At 55.1% G+C, this 17,471-nt stretch overlaps 1 protein-coding gene across 1 annotated transcript in view; it reads left to right on the top strand.

The window, feature by feature from the left end:
- Positions 1-13,111, top strand: part of KCNK5 (potassium two pore domain channel subfamily K member 5) — a 40,881-nt gene extending 27,770 nt beyond the window's left edge. The window contains exons 2-5 of the mRNA XM_065913077.1: positions 6,225-6,336; positions 7,535-7,701; positions 7,958-8,126; positions 10,559-13,111. Of these exons, the coding sequence (XP_065769149.1) occupies positions 6,225-6,336; positions 7,535-7,701; positions 7,958-8,126; positions 10,559-11,418 (1,308 nt within the window). The 3' untranslated portion in view covers positions 11,419-13,111. The remainder of the gene's footprint in view (positions 1-6,224; positions 6,337-7,534; positions 7,702-7,957; positions 8,127-10,558) is intronic.
- Positions 13,112-17,471: the final 4,360 nt, after the last annotated feature.

Below are 17,471 nucleotides of genomic sequence, written 5' to 3'. Positions count from 1 at the left end.
TTTTGTTTGCCCCCCTCACCTGGCCCATTTCCCAACCCCTGACCTCCAGGGTCTGCCCTCTGTTCTCGCAACCTGATGACCGCCCCCATCCCTCCACCCCTGGATGCTGGCGGTCCCAGCAGCCCTGCGTCCCTCCCCTGACCCCGCCAGCCCCACTCGTACTGGGGTTTGACTCTGCTTCCCACCCTCTTGCCGGATAAAGCTGTGCGCCGTGTTGCTGATGAACAATACAATCCACAGGGTGGTGTATGAGATCTGCCTGCAGAGTAACGCTGAGAAGGAGTTGAAGGAAGGATGTGGGAGAGGAAGTCAGTCAAGGTCAGGGAAGATGCCCTCATTCATTTGTTCACTCACTCACTCAACAAATGTATGCCCCGCAGATAAAAGTCCTGCCCTCACGGAGCTTACCTTCTAGGGGAGTCAGTCTCTGCATTCCTGTGGCTATTTCCCTTGCATTTGCCTGACTGTGTTCTGGAAACCTGGGTTCACTCCTGTAGCCGAGAAGCCTATACCCTACATCCCTGTCTGGACAGAAGAGGGGTTGAGAGCCAGACAGCCTGGGTCCATGCTCTCGTTCCACCACTGCCTCAGAGGTTACTCAGCCTCTGTGCCTTGTATTCCTCAGCTGTAAATGAAGGGAAGAGAACCTCCTTTACAAGGTTATAAACACTCAACGAGCTGATTTAAAATGCTTTGATTGGTGCTTGTCATAAAACAAGTGCTCAAATATCAGCTACTATTCAAATATGAATTATAATCTATGAAATAACGAGTAATAAACCATGCCCTACCTACTTCCCAAGGTGGCTGGGAGGGCTAGGAGGGCCAGATGAGAGACAGTAAATGTTCTTCCTACTCTGCCACACGCTGTGCACACATGACCATTGGCCTTGTTCTGCTTGCAGGCCAGAGGGACCAAATGAGCGGAGGTGGAATGGGTTAGGGATGGATGCAGCCAGGGATGGTGAGGAACAACCACTCATGTGCCTCCGACACGTGGGTCCAGCGGAGGCTGGCATCCTTGAGGCCGATCCCGCATGGCCAGGAAGGGGCTCTGTGATGCCAGTGTGAGGCTTGACGCGGAGCTGGAGGCAGGGTGGGGAGCAGCCCTGTGGGTGCCCCGTAGCTGCCATCCACAGGCTGGCTGCCACCTGAAAGTGTTCCCCTACTGGCCTGATGAAGGGAAAGGCCGGACCTCAGCCCCATTGCCCGTGACCGCAGGTGGGCGGGATGGGCCCTCTCTGGAGCTCTGCCGAATACATCTCCAGGATGGGGGTGTCTGGCAGCTACCTCTGCACAGGAAGAAACCCCCGATCCCTGGGGGATGAGGAGCCATAGAGAACCCAGACTTCGTGGACAGTGAGATTCTGGGAGGGTGGAGTCAGGGCAGCATGTTGCCTGAAGCCTAGGCAGAGGCGTGAATGTCCCCTCCCTTAGGGCTCTGTCTGAGTGGATGGGCTAGTTTTAGGACACTGTTTTTCCAGGTGGTGCGAAGGGGTGGAGGTATGCACCGGCCTCCTTCCTGCAGCCAGGACCCAGATCCTGGCTGGCTCCCCTGCACACCCCGCTTCCTGGATTTTAGTATCCCTTAGGTTACTCACTTAACCTCTCACCCCCAGGTCCTCATTTGCAAAATGAAAAAAATTATGGTGTCTTCCCAGCAGGATTCTTTGCTCATTAAATAAGGTGGAGGCACATAAAGTGCTCAGCACAATGTTTGGTTCATGGTAACCAACCCCACCCCACCCCCACCCCCAATAAATCACAGCCGCTTCTTTGCTAGGATGACAGGCGGGGAGGGGAGCTCCATTTCATCCTTAAACCAGAGCTTGGCCCAGGCTGTCTGCAGGATCCCCCTCTCCCATCGTTCTCTAGGGTGATGTGGAAAATGAAAATATTGTCTTGTGTGAATCTGGAAGCCAAGTTAAATCATCTTGTGCGTGAACAAGGTCCACTTTCTCCCGAGAAAGCAGCTTCCCTAACCCTGGGGGAGCAGACGATGTGTCTAATGGCTCCCCTCACCCAGGGATGCCCTCAGTCCTGGGTCAGCCTCTCTGTTCTGGGGGAAAGGGTCCCACCAGCCTGTGGGACCCTGTCCCTGACCTTAATCAGTGAGATGTTCCGACTGGAGCCGCAGTGACCCAGGGTGCGAACAGGGGGCAGGCTGCTCAAGTTCACATCCGGACCTCTGCTCCCCGAGCCTCGCTTTCCTCACCTGTCAGGTGATGCCTGGCAGATTCAGGGAACAGCCAGTCAGGGAATATGTATAAAAGCCCGGGCAAGAGGCATCTGACCCACAGCAGCACCGGAATCCTACTCTCTGTCCCAGCATGGGGACAGAGCCAGGCTGAGCCCCAGGTCAGCTGCTTGGGAACCTTGGGCAGAGAAGCTTGGGGTCTCCAGGAACAGGGAAGGGAGGGAGGTGAGGAGCCCAGCTGACTTGCAAGAGAAAGTCTAGAACCTGGCCCAGTTCTGCCAGTTAAGCTCTCAGCCTCTGTGTGCTGACCTGACCTGTGGACATTACTGCCATTGGACTGTTGTAAGGGTGAGTGGCGCTTCTGGCCCTGGGGGGCTCAGGGCTCTTTGGAATGCCCCCATTTGTCCGCCCCTCTTTGGGTGTCTGTGGAGAGATAATGGGGGTGAAGGGGACAGCGCATAGGGCTGTGACTCCTCCTTGATAACCCAGGACGGAGGCCCCAAAGGACACACCATCGATGGGGTGAAGGGCAGGAAGCCAGCTTTTCTGCTGCAAGGCTCCCAACAGTAACGCCTTCTTCAGTTACCCTGTTTTGCCAGCTCTTACATGTGATGTCTCCTTGTTATTGTTTAGTCACTCAGTCGTGTCCGACTCTTTTGCAACTCCATGGACTAGAGCCCACCAGGCTCCTCTGTCCATGGGTTTTCCCAGACACGAATCCTCGAGTGGGTTGCCATTTCCTTCTCCAGGGGAATCTTCCCGACCCAGGGATTGAATCTGTGTCTCCTGCAGGCGAATTCTTTACCACTGACTCACCAGCACTTACTAACTGGTTCCAGAGTCACAGGTAACGTTTCGCAATCCAGTGTGGCTCAGTGGGAACAGTGTGGGCTTGGGGGGCGGGGATGTCCTGAGCATCGCGGGGGTCTCACCTCTCTGGTCCCTGCCCACCCCATCACCCACAAGAGTAGGTGTGTGAGAAGCTGCTCTTGAAGCTCTCTCCCTGGTGCCCGAACAGTGCCTGGCACATAGGAGGCTCCCACTCAGGCAGCACTGGCAGACATTTCCATAGGGTGCTGCCTCCCCAGAGAAACCCCTGTTGCAGTCAGACCTTCAGTATCCCTAATGTGTACTGGTCTTCCTGGGTCTAACCTTCCCATGATCAGAAGTGGATGCCTAATCAAGGGCCGTCCATTCTGGCGTAGCTCGTTATCCAACAAATTCACAGCTGTCCCCTCTAGGACCTTGGCCCCTAGGTTAGCGTACCTTGAAGTCTGACAGCCAAGAATGGAACAGAGTGCCTCACCTGTGGCCTGACCTGCAGAGGACAGTGAGCTGGTTGCCTCCCAACCCGGAAGAGATAAGCTGTTGACACTGCCCGAGATTGTATTTACCTTTCTTTCTTTTTGCAGCCACTCTACTGTTTGTTGGTTTGTGGTCAGCTAAAACCCAAGGGCTTTTCCCTTCTACCCTTTGGGTCAGTCTCTTCTAACCCAAAGTATAAGACATGAAAAATTTAAAAGACAGCTGTATCTTGTTAGTTTGGGCCCATTTTTTTTAAGCTAGATCTCAACTCTTTTTTTTTTTTAATTGATTATTTGTTGATTTATTTTGGCTGTGCTGGATCTTCTGTCGCTGTGCGGGCTTGTCTTGAGTTCCGGTGAGTGAGCATGACTCTCTAGATGGGGTGCACAGACTTCTCCTTGCAGTGACTTCTTTTGTTGCAGAGCATGGGCTCTAGAGCTCTTGGGCTTCAGTAGCTGTGGCACGTGGGCTCAGTAGTTGGAGGTCCCAGGCCCTCAATCACAGGCTCAGTAGTTGTGGTACAAGGGCTTCGTTGGTCCGTGACACGTGGGATCATCCCAGACCAGGGACTGAACCCGTGTCTCCTGCGTTGGTAGGCAGATTCTTCACCACTGAGCCAGCAGAGGAGCCTGGGGCCCGTTTTTCCAGTCCAGATGGTGCCATTGCTGTGTGTCAGCTTCCCACCCCAACCTTGTTCCCAGATTTGCATCCTTTGCAGATTAAACTGGCCAGCCATCTATGTCCTTGCTGTGCTGTGGATTAAAAGATTCAAGGGGCCTGGCCTTGATGGAGACCTCGGGCCAGACTGATTATGATCAGTACTTCTTGGGGTTGTTTATCTGCCTTTATGTGGACCCGGATTAATCCCAGTCCCTCCCTGCATTTCTCTGTCTTCTCCACACGAATATCTTTGCACCCATCTGTTCAGCTGCCTCGCTGCTATCTGGATTGACTGCATTCCACCGAACTTCAAGGCCTTGCCGTCTCTTTGGAGTGGGAGACGCACTTAGCTGAGCATGACTTGCCCTGGTGGACCTGCGCTAGCAGCTTCCAGTGCCCACCGCTTCCTCGCTGAATCCGCCAAGTGTTCTGCTGTCTCCAGAGAGGAGTCAGCGAGAGTTCAGTTTGGAGTTTCCAGAGTCCACCCTTTCCTTTTGTATGAGAAGGAGGTGGGGAGGCAACTTCTGACATCTCTCCTGTTCCTCCGAGTCTCCATGGGGTGGACCAGGGGTGGGGTTCCAATGCTGTGATTTCCGGGTCAGTTGTCAACCGTCTCGGGCTGTGCTTCCTCGGGACAGTGCTGATCTCATCAGCCCCCGCCCCCATAGGATGGGTATCTCAGATAGCAAAGACTGCAGCCAGAGGCAGCCAAGTGGTCCTGCTTTCCTTGCCATCTGTTTACACCCCGGGTCCTGGGACATTTCATTCTCCTGCTTAGAACATAGATGCCATGGCTTAGGAAACCTTTGGAGTGGACCTGCAACTGAATGGACCAGTTGGCCTCTTTCCTATCTGAACATCCTAGTGTAAAGTGCCCGGCCAGCTCTGCGGCACCGTCCTTCTACTTTGCAGAGAAATGAGCAGGAAATAGCAGGGTGGGTGGGGAGGGGGTAGGCAGGGCAGTGAGCCGTGTGGTTTGACAGCCTGTCAGATGAGCATGTCATCATGGAAAATTCTTGACAAAGTCTGCAGATCCACTTACACTGGCCTTCTGCCTCTGCAAACGGCACGCTCCTCCAGGACAACCCACCCTTCCCTCTTTTCTCACCAAACTTCAGTCATGCCATGGGTAGAACTCCAGTTTTTCTGTCTCCTTCCTACTCCCATGCTTGTCTCTGTCTTTCCTTGGTCCTAGGCTTGATTTCTAGGGGGAATTTGTCTGTGTTCCTGGATTCTGGGCTAGATGGTCCATCCTGGGCCTCTGCCTGGGGGCAGGGCCGGGACCCCAGATCCTAGCCCTTCCTTGGAGCTGCCTTGTGAGGTCCCGGCCCCCACTGATAGTGGGTGGAGTGAATGGAGGCAGTCCTCAAGGATGGGGTGGAGGCCAGGTGGACAGGTTTGGCAGCTGTCTGTGTTCCTGGAATAGATAATAAAGGCCTCTCCCCGAGCCTCCCAGTAGACCTCCCCAGGTGACCTCTCACCTGCTCTCCAAAGTGGCCAGGAGCTTCTTGGGGAATGATATGACGGTTTTGAGTCAGCCTGAAAAGTACACACCACCTTGACGACCAGGCCAGCTGACGGGTCCGCCCTTGGAAGATGGGTCCGCAAGCTTCTGAGCTGACCTTAGCGGGTGCCCTGACAATGGGGGGCAGGGTGTGAAGGGCCTGTGGGAGGGCGGTCCCTCCCAGGCCAATCCTGAAGTAGCACACTCTGGAGGTCCTCCTGTCTTTTCTATATCATATCTGCCTTCTTTCAGAGGCATAGAGGCTGGCGCGGTTCTCAAAATGTGGTCCTTGGGCCATCACGTCAGCATCACCTGGAAACTTGTTAGAAAGGCACATTCTCTAACACCTTCCAGTTTACTGGGATTCATAGTCTTCCCAGCTGTGTGTCCTTGGGCAAATCACTTGACCTCTCTGATCCTCTTTAAAATATTTCATCTCCTATAAATTGAAGACAATAATTGTCACTTTCTTATTGTGATGATTTAATAAGAATGCTTATAAGGAGGTTCATAAAGTGCTGACCTCCTCTCTGATCTTCACTGTGTATCTCCTTTTAGATAGTATCTGATGCTGCAGGACAGGGCGTAGCCATCACAGGAAACCAGACCTTCAACAACTGGAACTGGCCCAACGCAATGATTTTTGCAGCCACAGTCATTACCACCATCGGTAAGTCTTCTGAGACTTTCAGGATACCCTCTTCCATGCCCCAGCTCTGGTCACGTGACCTTGTCTGGGTTAAAATCAGGCCAGTTGCACGCTGTCGTTTTGACACACCCCTGGAGATTTAGTAAGTGCTTGGTGACTGGCCATGCGTGGGAGAATGTTTTCTTCCAGAAGTCCTGACCTGGGCTCTTGGAGTAGAAACAACACAGCTTAATAGCCAGAGCCATGCGGGAGGTCAGGCAGGTTTACTCACTGCGTAAACCCAGCCTCTGCTTACTCACCAATCTGGGTGTCTGCTCTGGTTATCTTTGATAACCAACCATCCAAGAAGTTAGGGGTTTAGAATATAACTTATTCCCTGGTGGTTCAGACAGTAAAGCATCACCTGCAATGTGGGAAACCTGGGTTTGATCCCTGGGTTGGGATCCCTGGAGGAAGGGAACAGAATGACTACCCACTCCAGTATTCTGGCGTGGAGAATTCCATGGACAAAGAAAGCTGACAGGCTACAGTCCTTGGGGTCGCAGACACGACTGAGTGACTTTCACTTTCACTTTCTTGCAATGGTTCAATCCCTGGTCAGGAAAGATCCCACGTGCCCCGGGGGCAACTAAGCCCATGCACCACAACTACTGAGCCTGTGCTCCACAAAAAGAGAAACGACTGCAATGAGAAGCCTGCATGCCGCAACTGGAGAGTAGCCTCTGCTCCCCACAGCTAGAGAAAGCCCATGCACAGCAGCAAAGACCCAACACAGTCAAAAATAAAGTAAATAATTTTTTTTTTAAAAAGAAATGAACGGCCATCTTCGGAGACCATCTACTACAGTGCTTCTGGAGTGTCTACCCAGGGAAGCTATTGACTTATGCCTTCTAATTTGCACAAGGGTGCCATACAGACTAAGGGAGGACTTGCTAATGGTGGAGGTTTAGTCCACCTTCAGGGAGCTCCCAGTCTGATGGAGAAGGCGTAACCCATACCGTCATGTGAATGATCAAGATCATAGCATGCTCAAGGAAATTTTCATTTCTTAAGTACTGATACTAGATCAGTGTCAAGTGATCTTCGAGAATGGGCTTTCCCCCAGCTGTGTGTGTGTGTGTGTGTGTGTGTGTGTGTGGTGGAGGTGGGGACCACCCTGAGTCTGGGTCCATCGCCCTCACTGCGGCCCTCTTGGCCTCACTCTCTTCTTCTTGCTCAGGTTATGGCAACGTGGCTCCCAAGACCCCCGCCGGGCGCCTCTTCTGTGTCTTCTACGGTCTCTTTGGGGTACCGCTCTGTCTGACGTGGATCAGTGCCCTGGGCAAGTTCTTCGGGGGGCGTGCCAAGAGGCTGGGCCAATTCCTCACCAAGAGAGGCGTGAGCCTGGTATGTCCCCACCCCTGGGTCCTGGGCAGAGATGGGGAGGACCCTGGCAGGTGACCGTGGTGGGGGGTGGGAAGGATCCCCGGGTCCCCATACGGAAGTGTCAGGACAGACGGCACGCGAGCCATTTCAGAGCGCCCTGCCCTCCCAGGTGAGGAGGCCTCCCCTCTGGCTGCCTCCTCGGCGCACTCTGGGTGCTTTGCTGGATTCTCCCGGTCTCCCCGCTGTGTCTGACTCGGTCTCCCCGCCCCTCCCGCAGCGCAAGGCGCAGATCACATGCACGGCCATCTTCATCCTGTGGGGAGTGCTGGTCCACCTGGTGATCCCGCCCTTCGTGTTCATGGTGACGGAGGAGTGGGACTACATCGAGGGCCTCTACTACTCCTTCATCACCATCTCCACCATCGGCTTCGGCGACTTCGTGGCCGGTGCGTCCTGCCCCCTGCCTCTGCCTCCCTGCCCTCCTTCCTCTGCCTCTCCTCCAGTTTCAGCTCAGCTGACGTTGACCGGGGGGCCCCGGTAGGCGTCCCGTGTCCTGGGTCTCCATCCAGTGGGATCCTGACCCGGCTCTGCCGCTTATAGGAGGAAACCAAGGCAGAGAGTCATTGCAGGCATCTTCTCTTTTCCTTTCTTGCGTGTGTGCTGAGCTGCTTCAGTCTTGTCCGACTCTTTGTGACCCTGTGGATTGTAGTCCGCCTGGCTCCCTCTGTCCGTGGGATCCTCCAGGCAAGAATGCTGGAGTGGGTTCCCGTGCCCTCCTCCAGGGCATCTTCCCGACCCAGGGATCGAACCCAAGCCTCTTAGGTCTCCTGCACTGGCAGGTGGGTTCTTTACCTTAGCGCCCCCTGGGAAGGCCCTTTGCTGTCTTACAAGGTGGCTTTTCTCTTCTCTGTTCCTGATTTGTGTCTGGTCTCTTCCTCTCTTCTCCCCCGTTGTCTGAGCTTAGGGACTTAGGTGCGCTATGGACTAGAGACAGGACCTTCCGCCTGCTGGATTTGTGTCTGTTACCCCGAGACCCTATGGGCCGAGTCAGGGGCTGCTGCACATCACAGCTGCCTCCTTCCATCACTCACAGGTGATGAGGGCGCTGTGTTGGACACTTGACTCAGAGGCCAGAAACTTGGCTTTTGCCATGGGCAGCTTGAAAGACAAAAAAGACCTCCTCCCAAGCTGCCCCGCTCCGTCTGGCCCGGACTCTCCCTCCCTCCCCTCCCCTCCTTAATCCAGGCGGCGATAAGATTCTTTGGCCCCTTTGTCAGCCACTTATGTCCTTGTGCCTGTGGGCTGCACGGCATCTTGATTCTTAATCTTCCTGAAAAAGCCCCATTCGCCTTTACTGAGCCGGTATTTGCTCCCCTGGTGCCTGCTGCCCTGGCCGCTGACCCGTACCTCTGCCCCAGGACCTCTGATCCCTCCCCGCCCCCTTCCTTGGAAGCAGGGACAGGTCACTGCCCTCCTGCCCTGTTGTAAATGGAGACTTGGAATGCTGGGATTGGGCGGCTGAGTGGGTGAGAGAAGCAAGGGAGGCCCGAACGCTGCTCTGACACTGGCAGATCTGAGCCTGCTGCCCTGGGAGATAAATTTAGACGGAGGCACAATCCCATCTTTGTCTAGCTGATGCGGCCCAGAGCAGGCTAAGGAGAAACCTTTGCATTACGGAAGCACAGGAAAATGTTTTAATTATACTTTCTTAGCTCCAACAAGATGCCAAACCTCTGCCTCAGTTTCCCCACCTGTAAAATTGGTTAAAAAAAAAAAGGATTAGCGCCCACCAATCACAGGGTGTTAAACAGTCAGATGAGTTGCTCTGCATGTGTGCAGAGGGTAGGGCCCTGGTTGTCCTCATAACCTGCTTATGACCAGAGCCCTAAGCAAGATCAACAGCACCTCCTGTCTGCCGGGGAGATAGCCCCTTGCCTTCAGACCCCCTTCAGTCTGATGAGGGGTTTATAGTCCTTGCCCTAAGGGAGCCCCACTCTAGAAATGGCCCCCTTCCTGCAGTTACTTGTACAAGTTACTCCCAGTCTCAGGGCGGGAAGGGGGACATAGGATAGGTAATGATATGGATCAACATACCTAGAAATGTAAGTTGAGATCTCCATGATCCTGGAGGGTAGGGGAGCAGCCAGAGCTGTATGGGGTGACTCGGGAGGGCTCCTTAGGGCAGGTGTCTGGAGCCTGGCCTCGAAGGAGAAGGTATGCAGAGGGCAGAGCCCTACGGGCTACAGGAGGAGGAGGGTAGAAACAGGAAGCCAGGAGGCCGGCCAGACATCAGTGGAAGGAGAATCAAGACTGTCTAGGATATTCTTGCCAGGACCTGTGCTCTTGGACATTCCAGGCCCCTCCGCCAGCCTCACTTATGCTAAATGAGTGAATCCATGCCCCAGAGGAGGATGCCAGCTGCCCTCTCACGTAATTTCTATCTAGGTTTTAATGGAACTGTAACACATACACCCAGAGTACACAAAACAGTGTTGTGAATCAGTGTGTTGGTGAGTCACGGCAAGGCCAAAGTTCATGGCTGAGTTCCTGAGCTGGGTGCTGGCTTGTCTCCACCCTCCCCCCAAGCCCTCCCCCTTGAGCCTCCCGCACCCCGGGGAGCCACTCTCCTGACTTCCACAGTGGAGGAAGGCTAGGCTGGGGTCCGGGACAGGCACACGGGTGACCAGGCCAAGGTCCTTCAGGATGACGGGGTGTCAGCGTCCAGCACAGGCATCCTTTCTTTCCCCTGGTGTATCCCCATCCCTGCTGTGTTCTCGAGCCGCGTCCGCTCTCAGGTGACATGGCTTTGGCCCCCTGTGTGTCTGCGGGTCCCCGCTGGCCCTCTCCTCATCCTCTGGGCTTCCTGACCCGCCTGCAGGTGTGAACCCCAGCGCCAACTACCACGCCCTGTACCGCTACTTCGTGGAGCTCTGGATCTACCTGGGACTGGCCTGGCTGTCGCTGTTTGTCAACTGGAAGGTGAGCATGTTCGTGGAGGTGCACAAGGCCATTAAGAAGCGGCGCCGGCGGCGAAAGGAGTCCTTCGAGAGCTCCCCGCACTCCAGGAAGGCCCTGCAGGTGGCGAGCAGTGCGGCGTCCAAGGACGTCAACATCTTCAGCTTCCTGTCCAAAAAGGAGGAGACTTACAATGACCTCATCAAGCAAATCGGGAAGAAGGCCATGAAGACAGGCAGCGGTAGGGAGCGGGGCCCGGGGCCGGGGCCCCCGGGGGGAGGGCTGCCGGCCCTGCCCGCCTCGCTGAGCCCCCTGGTGGTCTACTCCAAGAGCCGAGTGCCCAGCTTGGAAGAGGTATCCCAGACACTGCGGAGCAAAGGGCACGTGTCGCGGCCCAGCGGAGAGGAGGCCGGGGCTGGACCCCCCGAGGAGGGCTCCCCCACCTCTGAGGTGTTCACTAACCAGCTGGACCGCATCAGCGAAGAGGGCGAGCCGTGGGATGCCCAGGACTACCACCCGCTCATCTTCCAGAGTGCCAGCATCACCTTTGTGAACAAGGAGGCTGGCCTGTTGGACGAGGACACCTCCAAGTCCTCGCTGGAGGACAACCTGGCCGGCGAGGAGAGGCCCCAGGAGCGGCCCACAGCCGAGGCGCCCCTGAACCTGGGCGAGTTCCCCTCCTCGGACGAGTCCACCTTCACCAGCACAGAGTCGGAGCTGTCCGTGCCTTATGAACAGCTGATGAACGAATATAACAAGGCAAAGTGCCCCCAAGGCACGTGAGGTGGGGCCGGCTCCCCACCCCCTCTTCCAAGGCTTCTATTCTCAACCTGGGGCATCCTCCCATGGCTGGGACCCTGACCCCTGGTGGCGGGGGGTGCAGCCCTGGAACTGGGAGTGGGGGGCCAGGGGCCGTCCTCACCTTCATCCCCTGCAGCTAGATGCCACATGTCAGACACGGCGCCCAAGACAGGCCCTGTGTTCCCCAGCGGAATGGGTGCCCTGGTAGCGGGAGGCATCTGTCTCGAGCGCGGCTGGTGTATCTGATGGTTCACGGACACCTGGGCTGGCAGGACCGCTCCCAGCAAGGCCTGCATCTGCGGGGGTCGTTGTCCTGTCATTCGGTTAAGACTGTCACACGGTTCTCTTAGGTCGGGGGCCTTGGCCTTGTGAATTCACCAATATTAACAGGTTCCTGTGTGCCTGGCACTGAGACAGGCATTGCAGAGAGAGAGTGAGGGTGGTGTGAGAACCTGGGTGGGGGGCGCTGGGCACTTTAGCACCTCGGGGCCCTGCCTGGGGTTCGTGTTTAACCGTCCCCCAGTCCCACCTCGTCTGCCTGGCTGGCCCCCCCTGCTGCAAACCTCAGTAGGGAAGAGTCTTTCTAGGGGATGGGGTGGGGCGCTAACAAGGCGGATGCTGAAGCACTCCTGATGACAGGGCACCCAGAGCAGGTCCCGAGCGTGGCCCGCGGCCCCGCCTGTGGACTCAGTGGGACGGAGCCCAGCCCAATGCCCCATTCCCTCGGTCACCTTTTGGCCAAGCAACAGCAGGCAGCCGAGAGCAGTGAAAGAGAGGCTGGGGCTCTGGAGTTGGAGGAGTGGGCTTATTCTGCCCCGGCTCCTGCCCCGCCGGCTCCTCATTCCCCGTTCCCTGAGAACAAGGGCCTCGCCTCTCCCCGGATCGCTCTTGGCTCGCAAGTGGGGCCCAGCTAGATATGTGAATCCTGCTCCTCCCTCCAGCTGCTGTGTGTTTGTGAGAAAGGGAAGGGTTTGCGATGGGGGGAGCACATGATAATGTGAAACTGTACACAGACTGTTTCTGGCGAGGGACTGGCAGCGTTCTTGGGTTCTCCGAGATACGCACCCTAGAGCCGGCCGCCTCTGTCCTGCATGTTTCGTTTTGTTCTTTTGTTAAATGAACTGCTGTTTTTTTTTTTTAATACCTAACATCTCTGTTGGCTTCAGAGCCAAAGTGGGGAGGAAAGGTGAAAGAGTGGGGTCCCAAGCATCGGGATGTCTGGTGTTCACTCTCCTACCCCTCAACCCAGTCGGACCTTTCTTGGTGACCTCAGCCAAGGTCATGGTGTCAGAATGGGGGGAGGGCATCAGTCGCAGGCGACTGCATGCTGGGTGTCACCCAGACACCCTCTCTGCCCCTCAGGCCCCTCCCCCGTGGTGTGAGGCCAGAGAGGACCGGAACCCCGCCCACCCGTAGCAGTGAAGGTGATGGATGTGGGTATCCACACCCCACTCGGTCCATAGCCCAGGGGTGTGCTGGTCTGGCATCGGGGTGGCAAGGAGCGGCCTTCTGTCCTTCTGTGAAATGTTTCAACGAGTTCATCTTAGTGTCCTGACCCCACTTGGCTGGGGTGTCACTGGCTGTCCTGGAATCACATACACTGTATGTACATACTGGAAATGAAGTAAAATGTAATTTATTTTAACATTTTTACAATAAAATGTGAGATGAACAAGCCAGCCTGGCGTGTGCTGTGGGGACAAAGTGGGGGGCGGTCTGGGAGGGACTGGGACAGGGGGACTAAGGGCAGCCTGGGGGGCCAAGGGGGGAACTGGAGTAGTCAGGAAGGGAGCAAACTCATCGAAGAGGCAGGGAGGTGGAGAAGGGGCAGGCTGCTTAAGATGCGGTCAGGGCAGGCCTCATGGAGGAGGTGACAGCTGACAGGTCCAAATGAAGACGGGTAGAGCATTGCAGAAGGGGTCCAAGAACCAGGAAGGAGTCAGGAACCAGGGGAGAGGAGTAGGGGGAACTATGGCTGGCTGGTGTCACCAGCCAGCCAGGCCCTGTTCTACACGCTTTACACAACAGTCCCGTGGGGTAGGGATTACATTGCCATTTTTCAGGCGAGGAAGCGGGCCCAAGAGGTGACTTGGGCAAATCTTCATAGATGGTGAGCCTGGGTTCAAACCCATGCAGCCCCCAGGACCAGAAGAGAGCAATCACCTGCTTTGTCCTTGCTTGTCTGGCGTCCCCTGAAAGGGTATCTGGGAGGGTGAGCCAGGAAAGGACCCTGGAGACCAGCCCTTCTGAGCTCAGGCAGACAGGCTCTGCTGGGCCTGTCTGCATCCTTTAAGGCAGGGGTCCCCAGCCTCCGGAATCTGATGTCTGATAATCTGAGTTGATGTAAGAATAATAATAGAAATAAAGTGCACAATAAATGTAATGCACTTGAATCATCCCCAAACCATCCTCCCACACACCCACCCCCAGGTCCATGGAAAAATTGTCTTCCGTGGTCATGGTGTCAACAAGGTTAGAGACCGCTGCTTTAAGGGGAGGATTTGCAGAGTTTGTGGTCCCAGTGGTTTTGAGACTGGCCTCTTCCAGGGCAGTTTCAGGGTCCCCTTCCCACACTGCACAGGACGTTCGTTAGAAGTTTGAATCTGTTGGGAAAAAATGGAAAGTTCTGTGATTTCAGAAGTGAGGCGCATTTTTCATGAGGGTGTGGCTGGGTTTGTAGAGGATCATATGTCTTTAAAATATCAACGGGTTCTGCAACGACTTGATACCATCCTTCCCTTTGCCAAAGCATCTCTCCACCTCCCTCCCTCCCCCCCTCCCTCTCCTCTCCTCTCCTCTCCTCTCCTTCTCTCTCAACACACACACACACCCAAACTTCTCTGGTTTGCGATAGGCCCTTACAGCCTCAACGTATTGGAAAAACCCAAACAAACTTTGTGGCCAACCCAGTAACAATTTTATTTACTACCTTAGCACGTGGCCATCTCACAAAGCTCCCCCACCTGCAACCCAAGTGGCTCCAAGCAGTCCCATTGCACAGGGTTTTGGCCCCCTGTGCAGTGAAGGCCACAGAGGCTCTCGGTATGACTTGACTGGTCACAGCTTTGTAGAGTTGCTCACAAATGATAAAAGGAGCAGAGTTGTGGTCTTGGGCCACTGTATCTAGAGATGAGTCAGCTTTCTGAGTGGAGCTTTCTAGCAACAGGAAGTGGGGGACAGCAGCTGGAGCCGAGGGTGGGGCCCAGGAGGGATTCCTGAAGCATCAAGGGCCGAGGAGGGGTACCCTGTGTGTGGAGGAGGGGTGAGCCCGCACATCACTGCCATTGTGCCCATGAACTCCTGGGGGATGGCAGGTGGAGGACGTGGTTTAGAAGCTGAGAGGATCCTGGCAGGGAAATCCCCCTGTTAACACTGGATCCATAACCGAGGCAAGGTTATGGGGGTGCATTGTCAAACCCTCAGAGTCTTATGGGTTCTAGAGCAGATATACCCACTCCCAGCAGCCCTCCAGGCCTGGACCTTCCCCTACCCACTCCCAGAAGCCTTCCCACCCTAGTTCTGAGCCAGCACCCCACTGTCCACCATCAACACCTGGACTCTATTCATTCCATTAGAAGGAATTCTATTCTTTCCTCCAACTAGTGCTCACTGAACACCCATCCTGGACCAGGCTGTGTCCCGGGCACCTGGAAAACTACAGCGTGTAACATGAACAAAAATCCCATTCATGGAGCCTACAGTCAAGTTCCCTTTGCTCCCATTTCTGGCTGTTTTTCATGGTCTGTGCTTGGTATTGCTTGGTATTTTTGCCCTCTTCATACCCCCAAGACTCTTAAAATCTTGTCTCTTCTATCATATATCTCTCAATCCTCACAATAGGTAGTATTATCATTAACCTCATTTTACAAATGAGGAGACTGAGGCAAATACAGGATCTGTCACAAATTCAAACAGCTATTGTGTGTGTGCATGCTAAGTCGCTTCAGTCGTTTTTGACTCTTTGCAACCCGATGAGCCATAGCCTGCCCGGCTCCCTCTGTCCATGGGATTTTCCAGGCAACAATATTGGAGTGGGTTGCCATTCCCTCCTCCAGGGGATCTCTCCGACCCAGGGATCGAACCCACACCTCCTGCATTGGCAGGCGGATTCTTTACCACTAGCACCACCTGGGAAGCCCCAAATAACTATTAAATGGCAGCAAAACAGCTTCCCTGAATTGTATTTCCATTCTTCATTCTACCCTCCGGAAAGTTCCTAATCTGCTAGGGGAGACATCTTTAGAAAACAGAGTTGGATGGAGAAGACAGTTCCTGCTCTCAAAGATCCTGCAACCTTAGTGGGAGAGGTGCTCAGAAATAGAAAACAAGCACAGACTCTGAATCCCAGCTGGGCCTCTGACTCCTGTGTGACCCTGGAGGAGTCACTTAGCTCCGTGCCAGCACCAAGGAAAAGAAACTGGGATGTTTGGGTTTCACCCACTTACGGGAAAGGTTATTCTCAGCCTGGATTGCATGGAAGCTTTCTGGAGCCTGGGGCAGAGGCAGGGGGAGGAAGCAGGCAGGCTGGGCTGGGCCACTCCGGGTGGGTCTCCAGGAATGCCTGCCTCTCCTGGGGGACCCCTGAGACTTGGGCTCAGCCCTGCCTGTCAGTCATCCATCCAGGAAATAACAGGTCCCCAGTTATCAGATTCATACATATTGGTCCAGGAGTCAGATGCCAGCTTGTGTCTATATAATGCAGTGAGAGAGCCTCCCAAAATCTTTGCCCCTTTCACTCCATCCTGGCCACCCTCTAGGCCACTACAACCCTTCACCTGGACCTCCTCAGCAACATGTGGCCTGACCCCTGGTTGAGCGCCACAGAGCCCTTGTCAAATGAATGAGTGAGCCCACTTATCTGGTCTCCTCCACCTGGCCATTGCTTCAACAAGCAGGCTGGAGCCAGACTCAAATCTGACCCCTTGTAGCTCCTGCTTCATTCTTTTCTTTTTTTGGACCACACTACACAGCATGTGGGATCTTAGTTCCCTGACCTGGAACTGAACCCGTGTCCCCTGCATTGGAAGACAAGCCTGGAGTCTTAACCACTGGACAGGCAGGAAAGGCCCTATCTCCAGCTTTAAACCCCTCGGGGTTCCCATTGCCCTTCCTGGCACCGCCTCCCTCTCCAGTTTCATCTGTCCCCTTCCATGTCTCTGGGCCTCAGACGTAACGAAATTTCCCAAATGAGCCAGGCCACCCTGTTCGACCCTGCCATGTCCTCTCTGTTAGTCGTTCAGTTGTATTTGACTTTTTGCAACCCCACGGACTGTAGCCCACCAGCCTCCTCTGTCCACGGCATTCTCCAGGCATGGCAACGCACTCCAGTATTCTTGCCTGGAGGATCCCATGGACAGAGAAGCCTGGTGGGCTACAGTCCACAGGGTCACACAGAGTCGGACACAACTGAAACGATTTAGCACTAACATTGGCCTGTTCAGAGTGCCCTTCCTCTCAAGGATGCGTTCTAAGACTTATGGGATTAAAGGTGGATCTCAGCTTCTCCCAGAAGAGTTTCTCCGTTACTGGCCCCCACCTCCCCCCAGCCCCCCACCCCTGCCCCATGCTTGGATCCTGGGTCAGATGTCCCTCCCCTGAGCCCAGGGCCCCTCCTTCAGCAGGCTGGCTGCTTCAGTGCTGTTCAAACTGCCTATCTCCTGTTCTGCAGCCTCCGAGAGAGATCAGGGAGTGGCTTGTTCACCTTGGATCCCAACCACAAGCTGACAGGCATGGAAAAGGGCTCAGCTTTTCGGTGTTTGCTGAGTGGAGGGTGAGGGAACCAGAATCCTGGACCCTCCCATTGTAATTCAGTCCCTCTCTTCGCCGGCCAGAGGCCAGATCAGGAGGTGAGGCTGACTGCATGAGGGCGAGCCCCGCAGAGCTGGGTGGATGGACTTGAGGGACCTTGTCACAGGCTCTGTTGACCTGGTGAGTCATCTAATTGTGCCAAGTCACCTGAATCTGGTAGGCAGGTCAGGGACGTACTCCGTACCTCTTCACACTCCAGGAGGCCCCTCTGTCTGCACCCCATCTCC

The sequence above is a fragment of the Muntiacus reevesi genome, chromosome 20, assembly GCF_963930625.1.
Source record: "Muntiacus reevesi chromosome 20, mMunRee1.1, whole genome shotgun sequence".
Classification (NCBI taxonomy): Eukaryota; Metazoa; Chordata; class Mammalia; order Artiodactyla; family Cervidae; genus Muntiacus; species Muntiacus reevesi.
This window is presented reverse-complemented; position numbering and strand designations above follow the sequence as displayed.